We start from the raw sequence: 25,458 nt of genomic DNA, 5'->3' as shown, positions 1-25,458 counted from the left end.
TCCATTAGGAAAATGAAAAGAGTTTTGAAAATATGAAATAGCAAAATAGATTCCTGAATCAATATAATTGTTTAAAGAGATTGAATTTTAAATTACAAATATAAAATGATGGCTAAAAAACAAAAAAGCCTTTCTGCATCTTAAAACTTTAGTAAGTGAAATAATAAATATGTATATAGAAACTACAAGTCTAGTCAGTGGAAAAAAAAAAAAACAGGGACAGAATAATTTATTATTAAAGAGGATAACTAGAATTTTGAACTCGAGGTGTGAAAATGCAGCATCTTAAGAGTCAGGAGGTGTCAACTTTAATAGTTCCTGTCATGTCTTGATCCGGATTAGTTTAAATCTGTTGTTGTACCTAAAAAATAGCCTAATTCAGGATACTGGGTGCTTACGCAAAAAAATAAAAAAGGATAAGTAGCATAAATTATACAACATTTCAAATTTTCAATAGCATCTAGATGATTTTAGAAGTTTTGCCATCATTTGTGCGTGCGTGCGTGTATTTTTTTTTTTCTGCATCTGTCGAGGGATTGATGGTCCTGACTTAAGGGAGTACTTAGATAGAAACAAAAGTATGATTTTAAAAGTGATTTTATGTTATACTCCTCTAATCTTATTTATAAGTCACTTCTAATATGTTTCACATAGACTAAGAACTTAAACTTTATTAACTTTCATTTAAAATTCGATAACTTTCCAACTTTATCTTTATTTAATAGACATTATACCTTATATAAATAAAATTAATACAATAATAAATGAAAAGTAAAATTATACATACACACAAGAAATTTATCTTAGTGTCCTATAAATGGACCAAAAAATATCTTCTATCTCTTTCCTATAAATAGAACCAGAGGAGCATGAAGTAAGTATGTGGGAGAAATTTTATCTCAATTTACATGAAAGCACTTATTAAAAGTATTTTTTGGGGCATTCCAAATACCCTCTAAAACTTTTATAGCATATATATATATGAATTTCTCCGATCCTATTCATGAAGATATTTTTTGGTCTTACTTATAAGATGCTGAGAGGAATTCTTTTTGTATGGATGTAAATTTTACTTTTTATTTATTATTGTATTGATTTTATTTACACAAGATATAATATATATATTAAATAAAAATAAATTTAAAAAGTTATTAAATTTTAAATAAGAATTAATAAAATTTAAAATTTAATAAAACATGTTAAAGATAAATTATAAAAAAGAGTAAGCCACTGTATCTAAACACATTGTTTTTTTTTTTTTCCCGGCCAACATATAAATAAAGACATCGATCAAACTCTAAGTTTTCCTTCAAAGATCCGCTGCCGTATTGCAAACAAAATCTGACTATTTGAGTACGTATAGAATGATTAGAATCTCAGAACCTTCGCCTTAGATCTACCGCTACTCCACACTTCTGAAACCAGCCCACACCATTGAGGGTCACATTTCCTTTCTGTCTATTTTCAATCATAGGTAGAACCTCTGAGCATTCTTCTCAATTTGTATAAACTCCGCGATCCTTCAATTCAAACTCCTTTGAAATCCCTAACCCATATGCGCGTTTGATCAGATCCAATCACTTTTTTCGATGGGCCAGTCGAATTTGCCTCCTTCCAAGCGTAATCCGCGTCAATGGCGGCTCTTGGACATAGTAACTGCGGGGTTTTTTGGATTCATATTTCTCTTCTTCGTCCTCATCTTCACACCTCTCGGGGATTCGCTTGCCGCCTCTGGTCGCCAGACGCTTCTTTTATCTAACTCTGATCCACGGCAGCGCCACCGCCTCATTGCGGCCATCGAGGCCGGTGAGCAGCGAACTATTGAGGCATGCCCCCCGGATGCGGTGGACCACATGCCATGCGAGGACCCGAGATTGAACAGTCACCTCAGTAGAGAAATGAATTACTACAGAGAGAGGCATTGCCCGCGGCCAGAGGCGACGCCGCTTTGTCTGATTCCCCCGCCTGAAGGCTACAAGATTCCAGTGCAGTGGCCGGAGAGCTTGCACAAGGTATAAGTATTAGATTGTTTGGATCCGGAGTAAATGCTGAAATGTCAAGTAAAACAAGACATGCGTGTGTAAGTCCAAATAATTACAGAACACAAGCACTGGTATGAGTACTACGAGTGAATCCTGTTACTACAGCAAAATTTATAACTTGCTATTTAGATATTTGTGGTCTCTTGAGAGTTTTCGGATATGTTTCCGGAAATATAAGCATTAAGGTGGGTGAATTAATAAAAGAACTTAACCACACACGCAGTCACTCACTATGACATAAACTACCATATCAGCTTAAAGTGTATCCATGAGCCTAACAGAGAAGTATAGCAAGAAAGGAACAAATGGCGACAGAAAGAAGTGAAGAAAAGAGAAGGTAGGGGTGGGACCGTGAAATCAGAGAGTGGATGGGTAAAAGAACGGAAAGATGTAGATGGAACAGAATTGAAGAAGAGGCTGAAGTGAAGGAGCCATCAGAGGCTTCCATATGGAGAAGGGTTAGATTTTTTTTTTTTGGGGGGGGGGGGGGGGACCTTGACTAAAGGGCGATAATCTAATTGCTTGCGAGCCATGCGATGCATGCCATGCACAATGGCACTGATAACACTAGTCATTGCGCTTCAAATGACACATGCAACGCCATAGATGTAGTGACGTCCAAAGATCCGTGGCACGAGATGTACACCACATGCCATGACGAAAAATGCTGCGCAGTACAATCTAAAAGTAATTTAATGCATACTTAATAGAATGATACCTGCGTCGTATCTGTCTTAAATAACAAATTAGAGAGACCAGATTCTATGGTGAGTCAGAGTGGCTAAAAGATCTCTAAGCAAAATATCTAAAACCAGTAACTTATCCTGATACGTGATAAATTTATATGCCACTTTTGGTAACAGGTTTCTCTTAATTGAAAATTATGAGGAAGACCAATGTAGATTACTTTCGCCCCCTCTTTGCCTCATCCTTTTCCTCTTCTATATTCACTGGGGACTTAATTTCAACAAGATATCTTATATTTTCTTAATTAGTAATTCACTGATAAAACCACTTCTACCTTTGTGCAGATACGGCATAGCAATATGCCACATGACAAGATTGCAGATAGGAAAGGTCACCAAGGATGGATGAAACGCGAAGGCCAACATTTTATTTTTCCTGGTGGTGGTACAATGTTTCCAGATGGAGCCATTCAGTATATTGAAAAACTTGGTCAGTACATCCCAATAAAAAGTGGTATTCTGAGGACTGCTCTTGATATGGGGTGTGGGGTAGGAGCTTTTCTCCTATTTAACTTCTTATTGTTTTTTATTCCTTTGGGCCAAAATAACGTATTATTGTTTAACATGTACGTGTATCTATCATTTCATAGGTTGCTAGTTTTGGAGGGTATTTGCTAGCTCGAGACATTTTAACTATGTCCTTTGCTCCAAGAGATTCACATAAATCACAAATACAATTTGCTCTCGAAAGAGGAATACCAGCAATGGTCGCCATGCTTGGCACTCGCAGACTTCCATTTCCTGCATTTGCATTTGACTTGGTGCATTGTTCTCGGTGTTTAATTCCTTTTACAGCCTACAGTAATCTCTTCATTCTGGCCTACCTTTTTAAATCTTATAATATGCTAAACAATAGCCACTTCTCTAATGCGGAAGATCTGCCTTGCAGATGCAACTTATTTTATTGAAGTGGATAGATTACTTCGCCCTAGTGGATACTTAGTCATATCTGGTCCCCCAGTGCAGTGGCCTAAACAAGATAAAGAATGGTCAGATCTGCAGGCTGTGGCCAGAGCTCTGTGTTATGAGCTCATAGCTGTTGATGGTAACACAGTGATCTGGAAAAAGCCAGTTGGAAATTCATGCATGCCCAACCAAAATGAATTTGGCCTTGAGTTATGTGACGGCTCTGATGACCCAAATTCTGCTTGGTAATTTGCATCAGACTTGAGGAGTTATTCTTCCTCTTATTTTTGATTCTCGTGGCAGAGATCTACTGTGTTAGCTGGAGTATTCTAAATTTGATTCACCCTATCATAGTGTTAGCACTGGGTGAACTTTATTTTGTTCAAAGATTTTCTTTTGTCATTTTCTTGTCAGCGGTCTCATGTATTAGCTGGACTGTTTTAAATTTGATTCACCCTATCATAATGTTAGCACTCCGGTGAAGTTTATTTTGTTAAAAGATTACTTATAATAGTTATTTGGGATTGTGTTATTTTGCAGGTACTTCAAGTTGAAAAAATGTGTCAGCAATACAGATTCTGTCAAAGGAGACTATGCTGTTGGGAGAATCCACAAGTGGCCGGCAAGGCTCACTGCAGCACCTCCAAGAGCCACGATCATGAAAAACAGTGCTGATGTGTTTGAGGCTGATTCCAGGAGGTGGGTGAGGAGGGTTGCTTACTATAAGAATTCTCTGAATCTAAAGTTAGGTACCCCGGCAGTCCGCAATGTCATGGACATGAATGCGTTCTTTGGAGGTTTTGCATCAGCAGTAGCATCTGACCCAGTGTGGGTAATGAACGTTGTTCCACCTCGCAAACCATACACTCTTGATCTTATATTTGATAGAGGTCTTATCGGAGTTTATCATGATTGGTGAGTTATAGCTGAAAAATTTATGCATTAGTTATTGAAGAATTTCAGAGTTTAGAAATGCCATGATTCTTATTCATTGAATCACAAACAAATAGGAGTTGGATTGGAGTGCTAGCGTACAACATCCAAAATCCCAAGGAAATAAGTAATAAGAATTTTACATATTTGAAAAAAATATGACGTCATAATAAAAGCCTAACAACCAAACACAAATAAAACTTTAACATATAATTATCTTACTGTAATATAATTATATGATAGTAAAAGCTCAAGACATTGTCTTGGGCAATAAAAAATTAATTGTTAAAAAGATTCTGAATGATGATAAAAGTGAAAATGCTGTTAAATGTCACATGCAATGGAGCACAATCTTTTCACATCTTTAGACTCACATTCTCCAACATTTAAGAAAATGATATGATCTATGATTCAGGCACATAGATTAATGCAATCTAAGCTGATATGACAAAATCAAGTTACTCCTCTAGTTCTATTTATACCTCATGAAAACTAAGTCAAGAAGATAATAAATGAAGGATAAATTATACATTCATATGAAAAATTTCTCTCTGCCTTGTACGGGATTAAAAAATTCCTTCTTTCTCTGCCCTATAAAGAGGACCAGAGGAGTATTTTGAAATTAAATAATTGCATACAAATATCGGATATTCTTTATGGTATAAAGTCAAATATATCACAGCTTGATGTAACTTGATTTTTGAGAACGTAGTTGCAGAACTCTCTATTTTTAAGCAGAAACCTAGAATGACACATGAGAAATTGATTAGACTTCAATTTATCTTTTTGGAGAATGAGTTGGTCTGGTTGTGTTGCACTATCGTTAACTGCTGTCTAGATTTTTTATTTCTCGTTATTTCATTGTAATACTGAATTTTGTGGGGATTTGGCTTTCTGATCTGCACTATGTATCTTAATTTGACGAATTTCTTAAATTTATATTTTACACAGTATGTTTGAATTGGCATAATCCCATAATCTCCAATAGTACAAATTACTCGACTCCTTCTAAGAGAATCCCTTGCAACAGAACTAATAGAATTCTTAACAGTTAATAGCTGTCCTAACACGCATCTGCTAACTATTAATTCAATCAGTCTCGTATATTAGGTCTTCGTTGTATAGCAAATCAGGGATTTTATATGAAAATTGGCATTTTATGGCAAAATTTGGGATGCTTTTTATTGTTCTAGGAAATCAGGTATTTCAACTGGGAGAGGAAAGGATTTTATTTTTTCATACATAGGAAATTAGGGATTTATTAGGGGAATTGAGATGGGGTGTTAAAAGTATCGATGATAAGAACCACAATATATCAAATTTCAAATTTTTAATCTGTAGGGTAGTTGATTGCAGACAGGCCAAACAAAAGTGAAATAAAATATATTACCTATAGCTAGATATCTTTACCCTGTGCGATGCATGGGAAAGATGATAACTGAAGACTCTATTGAAATTTGTAGAAAAATATTGAATTAATTACCGGAAGAAAAGGTCACACAAAGCCTAATGAAATGTGTGAAGAAAGCCCGAGTTAAAAATGCATGGGGTTTGAGAAGAGTATCATTATAGCTTGAGTAATGCGAGTCTCTATGGATTTTAGATTTTATATTGATTTTAAAAGTTAGGACTATACGATTGAAAATTTAACTAACAAGATCAAATATCAAATATTCAATTCAGGTTTCTTACATAGTGAAACCAATTCAATGCAATCTAACTTCAAGTCATGTTGAGTTGGGCCTTTAGTTAGTCCAACCTAGCAAGGCTGTCAAATAGCATGATTCTATTGCGATGATGCTATTTTGCTTGTATAAGATACTCAGTCTGATATGATTGTCATTTTCCCTATTATTTCTTTTATGTAAATAGGGAACCAACTCTGCTGATTAAAGTTAGTTGATGAATTCCAACTGTCATACTTTTCCAAGAAAAGAATAACATGGGGTGATCATTGCGATTTTTATAAAGTCCCCTGCATCAAAAGAGTCAGAATTTCCTAGATATCGTGATTAAATCAAAACTAGTGTGCTTAATCTCTAACATGTTTTTGACTTTTCGCCAGGATTCTGATTCTAATCTTTTAACCGCGTTTATGTGCCTTTGAACACGTTACAATTTGCGAAAGAAGATTTTTGTGGATCTAATTTGTAAGGATACTGTTCCAGGTGTGAACCTTTCTCAACATATCCTCGTTCTTATGACCTGATCCATGTGACAAGCATTGAATCACTCATAAAAGATCCAGCTTCTGGCAATAACAGGTACTGGCTTGTAATTTTCTACAGTTACATTCTAAAATGTTGATCTGGAGATTTTAATTGACATCATTAATGAATTTTTGTGAAGTCATGTCATGGTCATTCCCTGCATACGTACCCTTGCATGTTGAGAGAGCTAGAGGGTGCTTCTTGAAATAACCATTTAGCTATTGAAGGAACGAATTCATTTGATTTTCATAAAATTAATAATCTGTTTGTATTAAGCTTATTGTTTGCAATTGCTGCTTTGAGATATATTTCTTTATATCTTTTCGCATATTGAACTTGAAGGTTTTGTTTCTTGTCAAATTGTAAACTTCTAAATTCAAAAAATGGTCTACTTCAACCGATTGGCTATTTCATTTGAAGTAGCTTAGCGTTAAAATAATTATGGCATGCTCATCTGTCTACTCTGAAAGATTTAAGTAACATAGTGACTAAATTATTTGTGAGCTCTGAGCCATCTAGATTGCCATTGTCCTGTAATGATCTCATGTCCAATCCAAAGTTGCAAAAGCTGTCTCTGCGCAGCTTCAACATGGTTTCCATTTGTTATCATGATTTGTTCCGAATGATCAGCAAGATCACTGACATTAACTAATGACTTCATTACAGGTGCAATATTGTTGACTTGCTGGTGGAAATAGACCGGATGCTGCGGCCGGAAGGAACCGTGGTGGTGAGGGACACGCCAGATGTAATCAAGAAAGTTGCTCATGTTGCCAACGCAGTACGTTGGAAGCCTACAATACACGATCAAGAACCTGAATCACATGGTGGAGAAAAAATTCTAGTTGCCACCAAGAGATATTGGACACTTTGAATCTCATCTCACTGACACGGCTCTGTAAGTTAGGTAAATTTTCTTCCTTTTTCTTCTTTTTTTATGGTGGAAGAATTGAAGGAGGGAGTATAATCTAAAGCATTAAGATATAAGGCTTCCTTTCTTGATCCTATTCATTTGGTTTAGATTGAAGGAAGTGACGAGAAGACCTTGAGCAGATTTTTATAGGAAGGGCTGCAGGTCGATGCCAGTTTTATTGATTCATCAATTGTAATTCCATTGATTATTTATTAAAGAGGGATGTCACTGATTGCTGTTAATCACAATTTTGGTTCTTCTAGTATATGTTGTTTCAAGCGTAGTTTCTTTTATATTTGGTGCAGGCAGGGAATGCTCTCGTTGATGTTTTGAGTGCAATTAGTGATTAGATTTTTGCTTGAAGTGAGGGTTTTTGATACTATGAAAGAGCTTTTCCATGTGGAATTGAAAAATATATTAGTAGAATACAAGAACCTTCTTTCAGTTTTGCTAAACTTAATAACCTAGTCCAAAAAATTGAAATTACTTATTTTCCCTTGATCTAATTGTATGCTCTCCGTCCCCAATTTAATGAATTAGGAATTTATCTAAATTAGGAATTCAAGGATCTTTTCGATAAGAAATCAATATTATGCCCATTCCCCAATTCTCCACTTTGTTCTTTATTGTTTTGTTCCCAATTTTCTCTAAGAATTGCCGCATTTCTCAATAACTCTTTAAGATAGTACTGTATCCTCTACCGCGACTTGAACCACATTTTTATAGATGTTTCCAACATAAAACTGGCAAACCCAAAGAGTTGCCAATAGGCTTAGGTATGCCCACTCTAAGTAGAAGACTTAAAACTCGGAAGTACTTAGAGAAGAGAAGGGGCTACATTTGTTACGAGTAGAAACATGATCAATCATTAAATTATGTAAGTATGTTTGAAATATTATTTTGGTCAATTTATGTATTACAACTTAAAAAATTTAGTAAATAAATAAGTTTACACGGGTAAAAGGAATTAAAATATGATGAGAAAAACGTTTAAAATATATATGCATTAAGATTATTTTCGTACCACCCAAATAATTTTTAAATAACATTTACGTTATAAGAGCGGTATTTTGGTTGAAAATATTTGATATAGTGGTTAATTAGTAATTATGAGCATGAAACTGAAGCATTAAAAATAGAGTAAACTTGTGTAAATATATTTTGGCTGAAAATCCTTTTTAGACTTTAGTCTTATTTTAAGCAAAACATTATAGATGTATGAATTTTACATGTAACTATGCTGTTCTTTGAATTAAATCGTATAGTTGTTAAGTTTTTCAGGTTTAATTATGCCATATTTGGAGAAACTGATGTTGGATATAGGAAAAAAGACAGAAAAATGCACCTTTAACTTCAAAAGCCCAAAAACGTCCGCCCAATTCCACAAATCCTATTTTGGTACCATGAGACCAAATTGGGATTATTATGTGAAAGGAAAAGACCACATTGCCCTTCATTTTAAATATTATTTTTAAAATATCACAACCCCTACTGGCCGGCCGGTCACCGGAGCTCCGGCGACCAGCCGACAATTGGTCACCGGAACTCCGTCGGTCGGATTTTTTTTTTTTGAAAAATTTTACAACTTCAATATAACGGTTAACAACTTTTGTAATGCTATTAATAACTTCAGTATAGCAATTAACAACAGCTTTTCTGGGAAATTCAACAAACTCCGGCGACCGGAAACAATTATTTTGAAAATTTTTACAACTTCAATATAACCGTTAACAACTTTTGTAATACCATTCACAACTTCAATATAGCAATTAACAACAGGTTTTCTGGGAAATTCAATAAACTCCGGCAACCGGAAACAATTTTTTTGAAAATTTTTACAACTTCAATATAACGGTTAACAACTTTTGTACTGCTATTAACAACTTCAGTATAGCAATTAACAACAGCTTTTCTGGGAAATTCAACAAACTCCGGCGACCGGAAATAATTATTTTGAAAATTTTTACAACTTTAATATAACCGTTAACAACTTTTATAATACCATTCACAACTTCAATATAGCGCTTAACAACAGGTTTTCTGGGAAATTCAATAAACTCCGGCGACCGGAAACAATTTTTTTTGAAAATTTTTACAACTTCAATATAACGGTTAACAACTTTTGTACTGCTATTAACAATTTCAGTATAGCAATTAACAATAGCTTTTCTGGGAAATTCAACAAACTCCGGCGACCGAAAACAATTTTTTTTGAAAATTTTTACAACTTCAGTATAACGGTTAACAACTTTTGTAACCCTATTAACAACTTCAGTATAGCAGTTAACAACAGGTTTTTGAGTTATATAATTTTTCAAAAAAATTTGTTGTTAACCACTATACTGAAATTGTTAATAGGGTTACAAAAGTTGTTAACCGCTATATTGAAGTTGTAAAAATTTTCAAAAAAATTATTTCCGGTCGCTAGAGTTTGTTGAATTTCTCAGAAAACTTGTTGTTAATTGCTATATTGAAGTTGTTAATAGCATTATAAAAGTTGTTAACCGTTATATTGAAGTTGTAAAAATTTTCAACTCAGTATAACGTTAACAATTACGTTTTTTTGAAAATTTTTATAACTCCAATATAACGGTTAACAACTTTGATATAGCAGTTAACAACAAGTTTTTAAATTCAAAAAGTGACATTTTTATAACTTCAGTAATGCCTTTAACAAACTCAAAAACCTGTTGTTAACTGCTATACTGAAGTTGTTAATAGGCTTACAAAAATTGTTAACCGCTATATTGAAGTTGTAAAAATTTTCAAAAAAATTATTTCCGGTCACCGGAGTTTGTTGAATTTCCCAGAAAACTTGTTGTTAATTGCTATATTAAAGTTGTTAATAGCATTATAAAAGTTGTTAACCGTTATATTGGAGTTGTAAAAATTTTCAACTTCAGCATAACGTTAACAATTACGTTTTTTTGAAAATTTTTACAACTCCAATATAACGGTTAACAACTTTGATATAGCAGTTAACAAGTTTTTAAATTCAAAAAGTGACATTTTTATAACTTCAGTAATGCCTTTAACAAACTCAAAAACCTGTTGTTAACCGCTATACTGAAGTTGTTAATAGGCTTACAAAAGTAATTAACCGTTATATTGAAATTGTAAAAATTTTCAAAAAAATTGTTTCCGGTCGCCTGAGTTTGTTGTTGTTAATTGCTATATTGAAGTTGTTAATAGCAGTACAAAAGTTGTTAACCGTTATATTGAAGTTGTAAAAATTTTCAAAAAATTGTTTCCGGTCGCCGGAGTTTATTGAATTTCCCAGAAAACCTGTTGTTAATTGTTATATTGAAGTTGTGAATGGCATTACAAAAGTTGTTAACGGTTATATTGAAGTTGTAAAATTTTCAAAATAATTGTTTCCGGTCGCCGGAGTTTGTTGAATTTCCCAGAAAAGCTGTTGTTAATTGCTATACTGAAGTTGTTAATAGCAGTACAAAAGTTGTTAACCGTTATATTGAAGTTGTAAAAATTTTCAAAAAAATTGTTCCCGGTCACCGGAGTTTATTGAATTTCCCAGAAAACCTGTTGTTAATTGCTATATTGAAGTTGTGAATGGTATTACAAAAGTTGTTAACGGTTATATTGAAGTTGTAAAAATTTTCAAAATAATTGTTTCCGGTCGCCGGAGTTTGTTGAATTTCCCAGAAAAGCTGTTGTTAATTGCTATACTGAAATTGTTAATAGCATTACAAAAGTTGTTAACCGTTATATTGAAGTTGTAAAAATTTTCAAAAAAAAAAAAATCTGACCGACGGAGCTCCGGTGACCAATTGTCGGCTGGTCGCCGGAGCTCCGGTGACCGGCCGGCCAGTAGGGGCTGTGATATTTTAAAAATAATATTTAAAATGAAGGGCAATGTGGTCTTTTCCTTTCACATAATAATCCCAATTTGGTCTCATGGTACCAAAATGGGATTTGTGGAATTGGACGGACGTTTTTGGGCTTTTGAAGTTAAAGGTGCATTTTTCTGTCTTTTTCCCTTGGATATAAGACTCTTTTTTTTCAGAACTTTTAATCAGTTCATATGACAAAAAAAGCATGCTGAGTTAACCCACCAGCCTCCTAAGACAATCCTAACTCACCAAAAAGTGGGCTAGCTCAGTTAGGCCTAGTTTGTATTCTGTTTTTCTTCAATTAAGATATGATTGCCTGATGAGAACATTCTCCAACGGAAGCCAATTATTTCCCTACGAACAGGATCATGTTAGAATTTTTCATGTTAAATTTTCCCCTTTTCACTCTCAAAACCTCACTCAGGAGACGAATGGATGGAACATTGACACCTTAAACAAGCGAACACCTGGCAATATTCATCAATTACCAAAATGCACTCGTAATCCTCAACTTCATAGATCAAAATTCTTCTTCCCATTATTGCATAAAAATTTTAGGTATAACATGTGGTCTGTATTTTTTATTTTTAAATGATTACACTGATAATTATTTAAAGAATTGATGCATTTCACATTTATAAAATAATTTATTACTACCTCCGGTTTTAATTATAAGAGTTAGTTGATTAATTTGATGAGATTAAGAAAATAAATTAGTTATTTGTAATAAATAGATATAATTTTTTTTAAAATATCCTTGCTAATCAAGTGTATTGGTTAGAATTATCATTGTTAGACGGACTACCTTAAAAAAAATACATAAATATAAAAAACAAAGTGAATTAAAATCTTATATTTAGAACTAAAATCAAAATCAAACAAGGTTTTACATTAAAAATCAGAGGTAGTATAACAATAACAATTTCATTGCTAAAGGAGTTGCATCCAACTCAACAGCCATGCTCAAATGACTGAGAAACTCTTTCTCCATAACAATGATTTTTGCCCGCTGAATTTAAGAGCATGATGGCTAAAAGTTCTTTACATTAGGTAAAAATATTCAAATGCCTGATAAATACACATATAGACATGCCCGAGGTTGATCATGATATTTGGCAAAAACGGGAAAAAAAAAACAGAAAAGGGAAGAAGAAAGAGGAGAAAGAGCAAGATAGGATTTACACCCTCAGCATTCGTGATCTCCCCTAGAATTTATATCCAAAAAGCTAACTCCTCTTTCTACTTGGGAGTTGGAAGATAGGGCTCGAATAGTTTAAGACATGGATTTGAGTCATGCTGAAGAATGTCAGCGGCACGTTCAAACTCTTCTCTGAGAACTTTGATGCTGGATTTGTCTACCACTCGACCCAGATCATGAGATAATTCAAAAGGATCCTCTATGCATATTAAATGCCGATCATTTCCAATCCTTCTCGTCCAATCTTTTTCTCGCTTGCTACGGCCAAAAATAAAATAGAACAACATAGTTTGACATGTAAGTCCTCTCCCGATCCCAAGTTCTGATTTTTGAACAAATAATAACCTTTCACAAAATGATTTATATCAAAACATTTACACGTCCTGACAAAAGCTAGATGGATATGATCATATGCAAGAGTGACCTTGACCCTTCAAAGTCACACCAAAATTGTACTGGGAAGCCAGGGCTCAGTAGCTGAAGGAACCCAAAAACATTTCTATTCCCGACTAAAACAAGAACCAAGAAATAGCCCGATTCTTGAAAAATGTCAGGATTTTTTTTTTTTAATATTCTTTTGCAATAACAGGAGACGTAACTTTTTCATTACCCTCAACATTAAATAAAGGCTACTGCCGAGAAAGCAATATTTGAAAAAACAAACTAACCAACCAACAAAAACACAAATACCCCACTGTGCTCTTACCTGATTATGTTTCCTGTACGTATAGATATAACAGAGTCGGCATAGTCATGACAGTATGCCCAGTAAAAGAAAAATCCCCACACAAGTTGAGCAATCGTTTCCTTGTTATGACGTCCAAAATCACGTAGTTTTTCAACTTCATCAAAGTAACCGCATCTAATATCATCCACAGTCACAGAGTATGTGGTCTCCATCTCCTAAATAGAAGATAGCAAATTAAAAAACACTACACTGAATCACAAAAATAGCCATAAGAGGCACAAAGTACATGTAACTTGTATGGATAGCATGTTTCATAGGGAAGAGTGGAAGCGATGATCTGTTTAAAAAAACTGCAAGTAAATCATCTACAAACAATTATTTGCCACACTAAGAATAAAAGGTATAATTACAATCAGGTCCCAAATAAGGAAATTTACTATTTCCTCAGTCCCATTTACAACTGACTGGGACCTCTGGATAATTAATTTTCTTATTTGGCACCTCTATGTAATTCTCCCAAAACATAACCACACCGCTGAGTGCAGACTTCACTTTGCTAACAATCTTAGTCGAGAATATGATCCTAACCAACAGACAAAGTGAATAATAATTTTAGGAATACATGTGACAATTTACCATAAACAAAAAAATTTCAACTCTTCGCGGTCTCAAACTTCAAACCATATTTGGACAGTGACATTTATTCGCCACGTACTTTCCTTTAGGCAATTCAAACCAGTGTGACGTTATTCCAACTTTCACATGAATTCCTAAAATTATTATTCAATATATGACTCTTATCAGTATCCAACCAGATATGGCATTGAATGTTCATTCATCTTTGACATTACATATTTTTTTGACATAGAATATTAAAATAATGGCCAACCTGTGGTGAGACTGGAGCTATAGATGGCCCAAGTGTCATGCTCCAGGAGCCATATCTAGACCATTGAATTAAAACTGAACTAACAGGAAATCTTTATTTGGATGTTTTTATCACCTAAACTTAGGAGTCAGACACAGATTCAATCCAACAGTTCAAGCAATGTCACTTACAATGTTGCAACGTAAAACTTGAAGTACAAGGGGCCACATAGACTTGGCTGAGAATACAATACCATGTTTGATGCTTCAGTATCATCAACTAACAATCCAAGAATAACTATAGCAGGATAGCCACTAAAGAACATCTGCTTTATTATTTAGCAGTTAATCACATGTGAAAAATAACCAGTTTCCAAAAGCACGATTCATTCCAATTGAATTCAGAATATAGTATAAAGAAAACCACCAAAACATTTAATGGAATAAGATAAAAAAGTGATATAGGGGGAATCCTTTTGGAGAACTAACGTACATTATTTCAATGAAACCAAAGGAAAAAAAACCAACGTTAAACATGATTTATTTCAATATTTTTAAAGAATATGCTGTCAACTATGAAGACCCTTGATTTTAAATTGCACTAAGTCAGAGGATATTAGTTGCATTCCACAAAATAACATAACTCATATATTGATTATGTCAGGCCATTTATTTAGTCCACATGTAGACAATGAGAAATCAAGATATAATGTTCTTTGATGATGGCATGCTACCCGGTATCCTCTTCCATTGAAAGATCAAAGAACGGTTTTAGAGAATGCTGAAGTAAACAAAACTGGTTTATGTAATGTACTGCTATGTGCCATCTCAAAATATTAAAGTCTGTTATTCCACGAATTACTACATAAAATCTCTATTCCACATGATAACATCAACATCAAGAAATTCTGTGAATAGATGACAATATCTGGGACCATAACCCATTTTCGGTAGATCATTTACCTTTTGACTATTTATCTTTCTTACAAGCACTGGTCTACCAAACACTTTGATAGAAGAGTCAAAAAGCCTTCATGAGGGGTATTCCTAATATGAAAGTAGCACTAATAAAGACTATTTCATTAAGGCTAGACCCTACAAATCCAGTATGGCAACAGAAATAAAAAATAAAAAAGAATATACCTGTAAGCATGGAAGGATAGCAGGTCTCCTCATTTGTAAAAAATGAATGCACATTAAAACGTACCTGAAAATTTCCAAAATTTTCCATCACTTTGTAAGCACACTTCATTTAATAAATCATATCATTAAGCATCTTCCTCTTTATATTTGCAACGCAACTTAAACTAAATCAGATAAAGGTCAAGTAGAAAATGTTAGGGCTTAGTACAAGAATACCATTAAAAAAAAAAAACCACTTACGCATAGCTGGATAAGGTCCCCTGGTAAGTTTCATTAACTCCTCTTGACTTGGCCCAATGTTTGATAATAAAAGCCAACTGCCTTAACCTTGCATCTATTTGTGCATAATCCCGAAGAAGCTTTGTATTCACAACAGCCAGGAGATTGTTAACACATATGTCACAGGAGATTCCTGTCACAGGATCCATGAGCTTTACTATGGGAACCCTAGCACGCGTCAGAGCCTGTATATTTCATGAATCAAAAGAATCACAAGAAATACAAGCCATACGTCACAAATCAGTTACAAATATTCTGATTATGGTTTCTTTCTCAATTCATGGTTTTTTAATTTGACTCCACTGTCTTCTATTCTAAAGTGTTAATTGGACATTGTGCTTCCTGATTTATTAATTCTCTTCTTTCTTCAATTTATTTCTTTCCCTTCTTATCAGAGTTTCAAGCTCCATAATTTTGCTCCAAAGTCATTAACTTCTATACTATTTTTTTAATTAAATATCACCCCTAATCTATCTGATAAGGGCTCTTAATTACATTTCTTCATCTAAAAATTTCCATGGTTCATGAGCACCGTCTACTTTAATTTCCCGTTCTTTCTATTCTTTACTTCTTGACCTTGATAAAAGGTGCACTGAAGGTCATCCGCACAACATCATGAAGGTAATTTCCCGGACCAAAAGAGGCAGAAGCACTACATTTATTATTAGACCTAGGAGTATTGCAATCGTAAACATTCTCGAGGTGGAAATGAAAAACTAGGCTACCCAAAATTAACAGGATCATTTTAAAAAAAAGTACAAAAGAAGTATCAATTATGCTGAATGCTCAGCACACCTCAGAGTGCACTTACATAAGCTTGTCCCATTTTCCCACCTTGACATGAACAAATTATGGAAATACTACACAGACATTGAATGAAATTAACCTAAACATAACAGTTAAGTAGTTGACCAAGCATGTCAGTCAATGTGAGTAAACACAAACGTGAGTGTCTCTGAAAAGACACATGGACACATTAAAATGACAGTATGTGTGCATATCTTCTGAAATGTCAAAGACCTAATTTTTATCATCCAAGACAAAATTCAAAGCCATTGAATTTCTATATGCAAATTTCCAAGCGAGCATGTGTGCACCCACATGTATATCCTGAGGTAATGCGTAATTGTCGACTCTTTCTTAAACTACATCTTTGTAAATATCAAGTTAACAACCCCAGACTCTTGATAAATGAATTCAAGTCTTCTCACCTGCACATTCTGTAGATTATCTGATTTTAAAATTTCAGCCAACTTCAATAAAATCTCAGATTTATCCATGTCTGTTTCCTTAATGTCAAGGCAAACATCAATGTCACTTTTACAAACACCAAATGAATTGGCACATGATCCATAGAGGTAAAGCTGAGCTTTTGGCCATTCCTTACTGACTAGTTTCTCCAGTAAAGTTAGTAACTGTTTTTGCTTAGCCTTTTCTTCTTCAGGAGGTATTAAGGATTCATAAAGTGCGAGGAGAGGAACATTGAGACTATTGATGTCACTTCGGCATATCATCAGTCTTTTATACATTCTCGCCCGCTGGGTCAGAAGCTTCTGCCCCCTTGAATCCGACCTGACATCCTGACAATAAAAGCTGCGGATTATGATAATAATACTTAACATTTCATTCCAATCATATCAATAATAGCTATCGTCCACATATTTGAACATACCACTCAATTCACATTAATATTAATGATACTATAAATACCATATGTATCTCGTGCACACCAATAGATGTGTAATTAGGAAGGTCAGCAATCTAAGATTTTTTATGTCCATAAATATTTCTACGTAGATGTTTGAAATGAGAAATTTCATCAAGATTTTTAACTAATTAAATAATAGATTCTTAAAGTATTTACCAAAGATCCCATCCACAATTCAGTTCTTCAGAATTATAACAATTGATAATCCATAATCCATATCCATAGCTATTATAAAAAATGCAAAAGGCAAACACACTGACGTAAAGCAAAATCAACAGAAATTAAATTACTAACCTTCTCACGAGTGCGACGCTGCCTTGAGCCTGAGGTATTCTTGTCTTCCAACTCGTCCTCATTCAACAAGGCTTCAACCAATTGCTCACCAAAACCACTGCCAGAGTCAATAATATCGTCCTTGGACATACCCACTCCGTGATATCTATCCCCAACACTATCTAGGACAATTTTACTGTGGAAATTTTTTCTAGCCTCTTCAATGTCCAATCCTGAGACAGAATGAAGGCTGCTGCCGGAGGGTGGCCCAGGCCGATCCAGCTGTTCAGGAAGACCCACTTCAATAGATTTTCTGCCTCGGCTGTTACTTTTGTCTGATGATAGTTTTCCCACTCTTTCCTTCTCCGTGGTCACATTATTGTATTCCCCACTAAATGCACCAGAATTAGCAACCTCCCTGTCGTCATGAATATCTGAACCCCTTCTTCTAGAACCAGAGCCCCAATAGCCTCTTCCTTTGGGCCTGTTTGAAAACCCTGATGGCGGCTGCCTTGTTTCAGGCCTACAGTTACCACCATGATAGTTATTCCCCCGGCCACTCCCTGTTCGGTCCTGATCACGGCCATCACGATGTGAATTCCCAACTACATTCACCCTTGAATTCGTATTAGACGTCGCTTTGGGATCCAAATGCAAATTTCTATCTAACCCACTATAGCTTCTGTTCAATACCGCTTCCCGCCCGGTGCCAACATTGAACACCAAATTGACCATAGAATTTCCATCGGGCGATACTTCTCTACTTAAAACATCGCTGGGTAATGAACCAAACTTCAGCTTATGTTCCTGCTGCTTCTGCTGCTGAACAAAAGCATCAATCCTATTACCTCCAGAGGGATCAACTGGAAACCCTAATAGTCTTAGATCATCTCCATGGGCGACTCCGATGTTTTCCACAGGGATTGGATTCCCAGGGAAGTGATCCACGGGGAGCCGAGGAGGAGGGAACAGGTTGTGGGGCAACCCGAAGAAATTTGGCGGGTAATTAGGAGAGACTGTGTGAGGCCAAGACGGAAGATGAGGTTGGGGATCACGCCCGTTACTCGACCACGGCGGCATGATGGGAATCGTAGGTCCTATGGCTGCCACGGCGGGATCAAGCGTCAGTGATTGTTGCTGGTGCTGGAGTCGAGGCGGCGGCGCCGTCAGCGGTGTTTGCAGTGGAGGATGCGGGTGATTGGGGGGCCTCTGGAGAAGAGAGAGAAGAAACTCTCCACCATTGTCTGCCGGCGGCAGCGGTGCGTCTCCACCGCCGGTCATCCCAAATGATGCAATGTTTCACTTTTCAGTTTCAGTAGTGAAGCTACTGAAAGAGGCAGCCGAGAGAGAGACGGCGTTATCTTAAGAGAGCATTTTAAATTTTATTTCTCTTAAAATCCTGCCTTGTGCTGTTCATGAACAGGAGCACTGCGCCGCCGCCTTTGTGCATATGCTTATGTACTAGTATATAATTATATATTTCTAATTCTAATTCTATATAGATGGCAAGGTCAAAAAAGCATCTATATAGATAGGCTATACATAAGAAAATGTAGCTTTCAGATAAAATCGACTTATAAATATATATATTTTTACACTATGATTTATACATTAAATTTATAATAATCAATTACCAAAAATTCTACTGAATAGCTTATGATTAAATCAAAATTTTAGCTTAAAAATAAATTTTTAACATTGAGAAGGGTGTCTTGATTATTTTTAACAACATCAAGATTTTATCATATATAATTAGAAATTTAATCCAAACTAACACAATCTAATTCTAATCTTAGTTACTACTTTTTTCGTCCTTAATACAAGAACTAATTTGATAGTCGATGTTAGTTGTGTATAATCCACCTTCTAAAAATTTGGAGATCACGAGTGGCGAGAAATATGACAGAGTATATTTTTATCTTAGGCTTATTTTAGCAAAATATGTAAGAAAATTAATCTATATTTTGTTATAATTTCATATTATGATAAAATTAAAAAATATAGAAATTTAATTAAAAATTGTGTGAAACTATATGAACTTGGTAAAAAGAAAAATTAGGTCTTTATAACTTTTTTAATTAAATTAAATTAAATTACTAAATAATAGTTAATACAACTAATCAACAATTGTATAATAATTGTTGAAAAATATAAAACATTAATGTAAAATCTAAATGAATAATTATATAATTATGAAAAATAGCTATACAACTAATCAATAATTAATTATAATAATTAGTTACTACTACAATATATTTTAAAAATTGTGATTATTATAAGTCAAATTGTATAATTATAAAATGAATAAAAATTAGAATTATAAAATAAAGAAAGGAGGAAATCGCAAATAAAAACCCTAAAAATGTGAAATAGCAAAATAAATACTTGATTAGACAAAATTGCTTGAAAGGACCGAGACTTGAAGCTATGAAATGTTGATTTGGGGGGGGGGGGAGCGCCTTCTGATTCACTCAAGCATTGTACCGTCTTCTCCCTCTTTTTCTTTCGAATAACCCCATAACCAAACGAACCTATCCTCTGCTAGTAGCTTTTTTTTTTATTTTTTTTTATTCCTAATCAAAACAATCAAGAGTCAGGTATGGGTGGAAAACTATTAGAGACCCAATGTCGCGTCCAAATTCTAGTTATTCCATAAAAAGAAAAGAAAGAGGAGTTGCTATCAAAATTTTAGAAGATTAATTTTGGAAATCTAAAAAAAATGTGATATAAAAAAACCAGATTTGGGAGTTGATTGTGTATGGGGAAGGTATTAAGTATCCACAACACCTATTCAAGAGAATAGTTACTCTAAGTCAACTACTCAAAATTAATATGGTTTTTTTATTACGTTTTAATTATCCTAAAAAATACATATAGAAACAAAGAAAACTTTTTATTTACAAAAAGAAAAAAAATAAATTGTTTACAGAGGTGGACTTGATATAGGATAAAAATCTAGGTCCTACGTGTTCTTTAGAGAGATCAAAATCCACATAATTCAAAAATAAAATGTGTATCGCTTGGTTGGTATTTTTTCAAAAAATATTTATTCAATTAAAAAGTGTTTTTTTTGGTGGTTTGATATTTTTTAAGACATGACAACAAATTTTGTATTTTTATTTAGAAAATAATTTTTGAAAGAAATTTGGATTACCCTCCCTGCAGAGGTTTCCATAATTTCACACGGGAGAATAATCATTTGAGCTTACAGAAGTTTTAAAACCCCCACACAGCTCTGAAAAACATTTTGAGATTATATACATACATATTTAAAAAGACTTTTATTTTATTGTTTATTTATAAACATGGGACCATAATTGTTTTATTTCTTTTTATTTCAAAAAAAAAATTTGCACAACTATATTGGTATTCCTATGAAGACTCCCATAGTCTCACGTGATTTATTAATGAATCTAGATTAGAGCTGGTAATACGGGCTGGGCCCGGGCCCAGCCCGCTAGCCCGCCAAAAATGGCGGGCTCGGGTTGGCAAAATGCCAACCCGCCAAGGTGCGGGCTACTCCAGCCCGCACCGTTTTCAGCCCGCTTTTTTTTTTTTTTAATTTTTAGTTTTATATAATTTCTAATATATTATACAATATAATTGGAGGATTTTAACCCCCAAATTTCATATTTACATCTTCTCATCCATGTAATTGCATATGTAATACATACATAAAAGATCTACTTAATTAATTTGGATAAGAAAAATAGTCAAATTAATTATTTAGAAAAAAATATGTGTTAGTTTTTCTAAAATATCTTCTCAAATATAAATTAATCCTCACATTATTTATTATAACTCATTACTCAAGTTTAAAACTCCAAGTCCAATTTTAACATTACAAACTAAGCTCAAACTTATACAAATAATATTTTTTAAAAAAAAAAAAAAAGTTAGGCCTTGGCGGGCTCGGCTGGCAAAATGCCAGCCCGCCAAAGTGCGGGCTACTTCAGCCCGCACCGTTTTTGGCCCGCACAGCTGCGGGCTGGCCCGTATCCGCACCGCCAGCCCGCATTCCCAGCTCTAATCTAGATATGTACGGAGGTTCTAAAACCTCACATGGTATAGATTTTTTTTTTTTAAAAAAAAAGGAAGTGGTTTCGAAAATAGAGGAAAAGAATACCCAAAAACTTATCGAAATTCACATTAAACACAGTAGATAAGAATGAAAGTCCATACCTGATGCTTCACTTATCAATTGGCCTGCCTCTTTTTGCACAGGAGAATTATGAGTGTCTTCCTCCAACCCTTATTCTCCTATTTATAGACTTTACTTAGGATTTTTTAATTTTTCTTTAATTTTTTAATTTTCTTCAATTATGACTCATAATATAATTTCCTATTTAAATATAAATCGTCATCAAATTATGATTTTTTATTTTTGTTTTTTTTAATTTTTACAATTATGATCCCAAAAGATATTTCTAAATTAAGAAGTCAATCATTTTAAATGAAAAATTTTGATTCTGATTTTTCAATTTTATTTTTTTTAAAGAGTCCACCCTGTATTTCCTAATTTGGAAGTCAATTGTCTTTTAATTCTTATCTTTGATATTCTTATTTATTTTTTCTTTTTTGATCTGCCACATGGTGGATTTTCTCAAGCTTACCTTTCAAGAAAAAATTAAGAGGGATATTACTCTTTTATTATTCATTTATTCCTTTTTTATTTGTTTAATTTATATTTAATATTTTTTGTGAGGTTCGGATAAAACTGGATGTTCACACCCAAATTTCTGAAAACTCTCACTAAATCCCCACCCACCCATCACGCTTCCGCCACAAGAATCTCCTTGTCACCTCACAAACCACAGAGGTGGGAAACAGTCATGTTGAGGTTCTTGCCAATAGAGACCCCTCGGTAAGTATTGTCACCGCTGCCAGAGACGTTGGTGAATGGAGGAATTACCTATCTTTAAAAACGATAGAAGCCTTGGGAAATTCAACGGTATTGCTACCAAGCTTTCTCTGCCAAGTCTATCGTTCCCTTTTGTTTTGGGGCTTTTTGTAACAAAACTATTTTTCTGTTTTGATTATGCTTGATGATGACTTGAAGCAAAAAACTGGGGATTTGAATATTATTGTAAGAGAAAAAAGAAGGACTTATTTAAGAGTTAACTTTGGATGGATAAGAAATGAGAAAATTGAGCTAATGACAAGGGAAGTTCGTAGAATTGAAGGAGAAAAGGAGGAGGAAGAAATTCGAGATCCAAAAATGATGACAAAGGCGATGTTTCTGGTCATACTGGCCAATCTGCCAAAAATGATGGGCTCAGGTTGGTACAGTGCAGACTATTTTGGCTTTTAGCATTTTCAGCCCTCTTTTTTTTTAATTTTTATTTTTATACAATTCTAATATATTATATAATATAGTTGAAGGATTTTGACTTTCAAATTCTATATTGATATCTCCTCATTCATGTAATTGCATATGTAATGCATACAAAAAAATCTACTTAATTAATTTGGATAAGAAAAATAATCAAATTAATTATTTAGAAAAAATATGTGTTAGTTTTTTTTAAAATTCTTCTCAAATTATAAATTAAACATCATATTATTTTATTATAACCCATTACTCAAGTTTAAAACTCCAAATCCAATTTTAACATTTCAAAATAAGCTTAACCTATACAAATAATAATAATTTTTTTAAAAATACTTAGGCGGGCCGGCAAGCTAAGTGCGAGCTACTTCAACCCAGCACTGCTGTGGGCTGGCCCGTATCCACACTGCGAGCCCGCATTACCAACTCTCTCATAGATTTGGTATTGAGAAAGAGATTAGTGAGATTCGTGCACGCTTGTTGAAGTTACAGGCTGGGATGAATTTTCATAAGGATAAATCAGCATTATTAATGTTATTAAGAATTTGGAATGCTATGAATCTGATTTGCGTATATTACTTGAAAAAAAATTACGGTAAACACATCATGAGTTTTTTGGTTATTGGTGATAACATTGTTGTTATTTCCTATACAAGCATTATAAAAAATAAGTATGTGCATATGATATCAATTTTTGCAGTAAATAAACTTAATGTCAATAGCTTTTGAACATTTATTATTTTTTAATAAAAACTTGTTATTAACAACTAAATTCTGAAAATAATATCAATTTAGTTTTATCAAAAATTAGTATTATTTTTCAATTTAGTTACTAATGACAAATCTAGTATGAAAAATAATAAGTGTTGAAAAGCTATTCATATTAACTTACGTTTTAATAGAAATTGACATTATTTTTACAATTTAATTGCCAATGACAAATCTAAGATGAAATATAACAAATATTAGAAAGCTAATCACAATAATTTAAGTTTTAGCAGAAATTACCATTATTTTCATAATTGAATTGCTAATGACAAGTCTAATATGATAAATAACAAATGTTGAAAAGTTATTTATAATAACTTAAATTTTAGCATATATTAGCATTATTTCTTATTATAAACTTATCAAATCCTTATAGTCAACTTGTTATTCTCAAGTACTCGTATTTAACAACTTGTTATTTCTTATTATAAACTTGTTATTTTCTTATGATAAACTTGTTATTTTCAATGATAACTTGTTAAACCCTACACCCAACTTGTTATTTCCAACTACTCAGCAATTTGTTATTTCCAATTATAAACTTGTGAGATACTTGTAATTAACCTGTTAATCCCAGCTACTTGACAACTTTGTTATTTCTAATCATAAACTTATCAAATCTTTGTAGATAAGGTTTTATTCCCAATTATTTAAGAACTTGTTATCTCAACAAACTATACTTGCTCTTTCAAGTACCCAAAAGGGATCAATCTGCCTACTTAACTTTTTATTTCCAACTTGGGACTTGTAACTTCAACAAACGTGATATTTTTATTATTGAACTTGTTAAATCTCAATATTTACCTTGTCATTTACAACCAATCAAACACTTGCTTTTTTTAACAACATACCTTTTTCCTTTCTAGTCAACTTTGTTACCTAACAAGTTAATTTTCTTCAAATAAGAACTCCTTATTATGAATAACAACTCTTCAAATTAATTTAGTGTTCAACAATACCGTTATGATAATTTCCAAATTTATTATTGTCATTTCCTAAATTAATCTTGTGATTTATTGAATAAATGGACTTATTATATGTTCTTAAATATCACTCAGGTTCACCTATCAGGAGAACGATTTGTCTATCCGAGTTCATCTCATGACGAACAATTATATTTAGGGAAAATGACAGAAAAAGGACGGTTGAAATTTGAAATGACAAAATGGGTATACAAATAACTGAAATGACCAAATGGGTATGGGGTATCAATCTGGAATTTTGTCAATTCGGTAGAAAGACTAAAATACCCTCAACCTCTCTGAAGATATGAACTGCAAAGAAAACAATAATATACCAGAAGAGAGAGAGGCTGAGAAGACGAAGCTAGAGCAAGGGTGGAAATCTGGAAAGAGGGAAAAGGTAAGTAATTTTTCCGTTAAAACGCTAGTATCACCCGATTTCTTTGTTGCTGCATGCTCGAATGGGGATGGGTCTGTGAGTGTAGAGGGTTTGGATGAATAATTTGACCAGGACGAGAGAGTGACGCGTCGGAAATGGAAAAATGGTGACAAACAGTAAGTATGAGGTGGTCAGTGTTGTTAAATTCATTACTGAAATTGTAAAATCCTATATTTAAGTTGTCAATGGAGTAAGTAGGTGTG

General features: G+C 33.7%; 2 protein-coding genes across 2 annotated transcripts; one reads left to right on the top strand and one right to left on the bottom strand.

Moving 5' to 3' along the window:
• The first annotated feature begins 1,404 nt into the window (after window positions 1–1,404).
• On the top strand, window positions 1,405–8,178 carry LOC114726622 (probable methyltransferase PMT13). The gene is made up of 8 exons (XM_028913263.1): window positions 1,405–2,012; window positions 3,074–3,277; window positions 3,379–3,589; window positions 3,678–3,939; window positions 4,235–4,609; window positions 6,796–6,891; window positions 7,504–7,744; window positions 7,859–8,178. Exons 1-7 carry the CDS (start codon window positions 1,590–1,592, stop codon window positions 7,709–7,711), a joined length of 1,779 nt encoding a protein of 592 aa, XP_028769096.1. The 5' UTR covers window positions 1,405–1,589; the 3' UTR covers window positions 7,712–7,744; window positions 7,859–8,178.
• A 4,293-nt stretch (window positions 8,179–12,471) lies between these two features.
• Window positions 12,472–19,154, bottom strand: LOC114726605 (UTP:RNA uridylyltransferase 1-like). The gene is made up of 6 exons (XM_028913239.1): window positions 17,779–19,154; window positions 16,988–17,356; window positions 15,738–15,961; window positions 15,498–15,561; window positions 13,506–13,702; window positions 12,472–13,057 (listed from the first exon to the last, which is right to left on the bottom strand). Exons 1-6 carry the CDS (start codon window positions 19,036–19,038, stop codon window positions 12,841–12,843), a joined length of 2,331 nt encoding a protein of 776 aa, XP_028769072.1. The 5' UTR covers window positions 19,039–19,154; the 3' UTR covers window positions 12,472–12,840.
• Between the last annotated feature and the right edge of the window lie 6,304 nt (window positions 19,155–25,458).

Source organism: Neltuma alba, unplaced genomic scaffold (assembly GCF_004799145.2).
Source record: "Neltuma alba isolate B1F8T4 unplaced genomic scaffold, ASM479914v2 tig00012396_pilon, whole genome shotgun sequence".
NCBI classification, from domain to species: Eukaryota; Viridiplantae; Streptophyta; class Magnoliopsida; order Fabales; family Fabaceae; genus Neltuma; species Neltuma alba.
The sequence above is the reverse complement of the archived record's forward strand: the minus strand, read 5'-3'. Positions and strand labels throughout refer to the sequence as shown.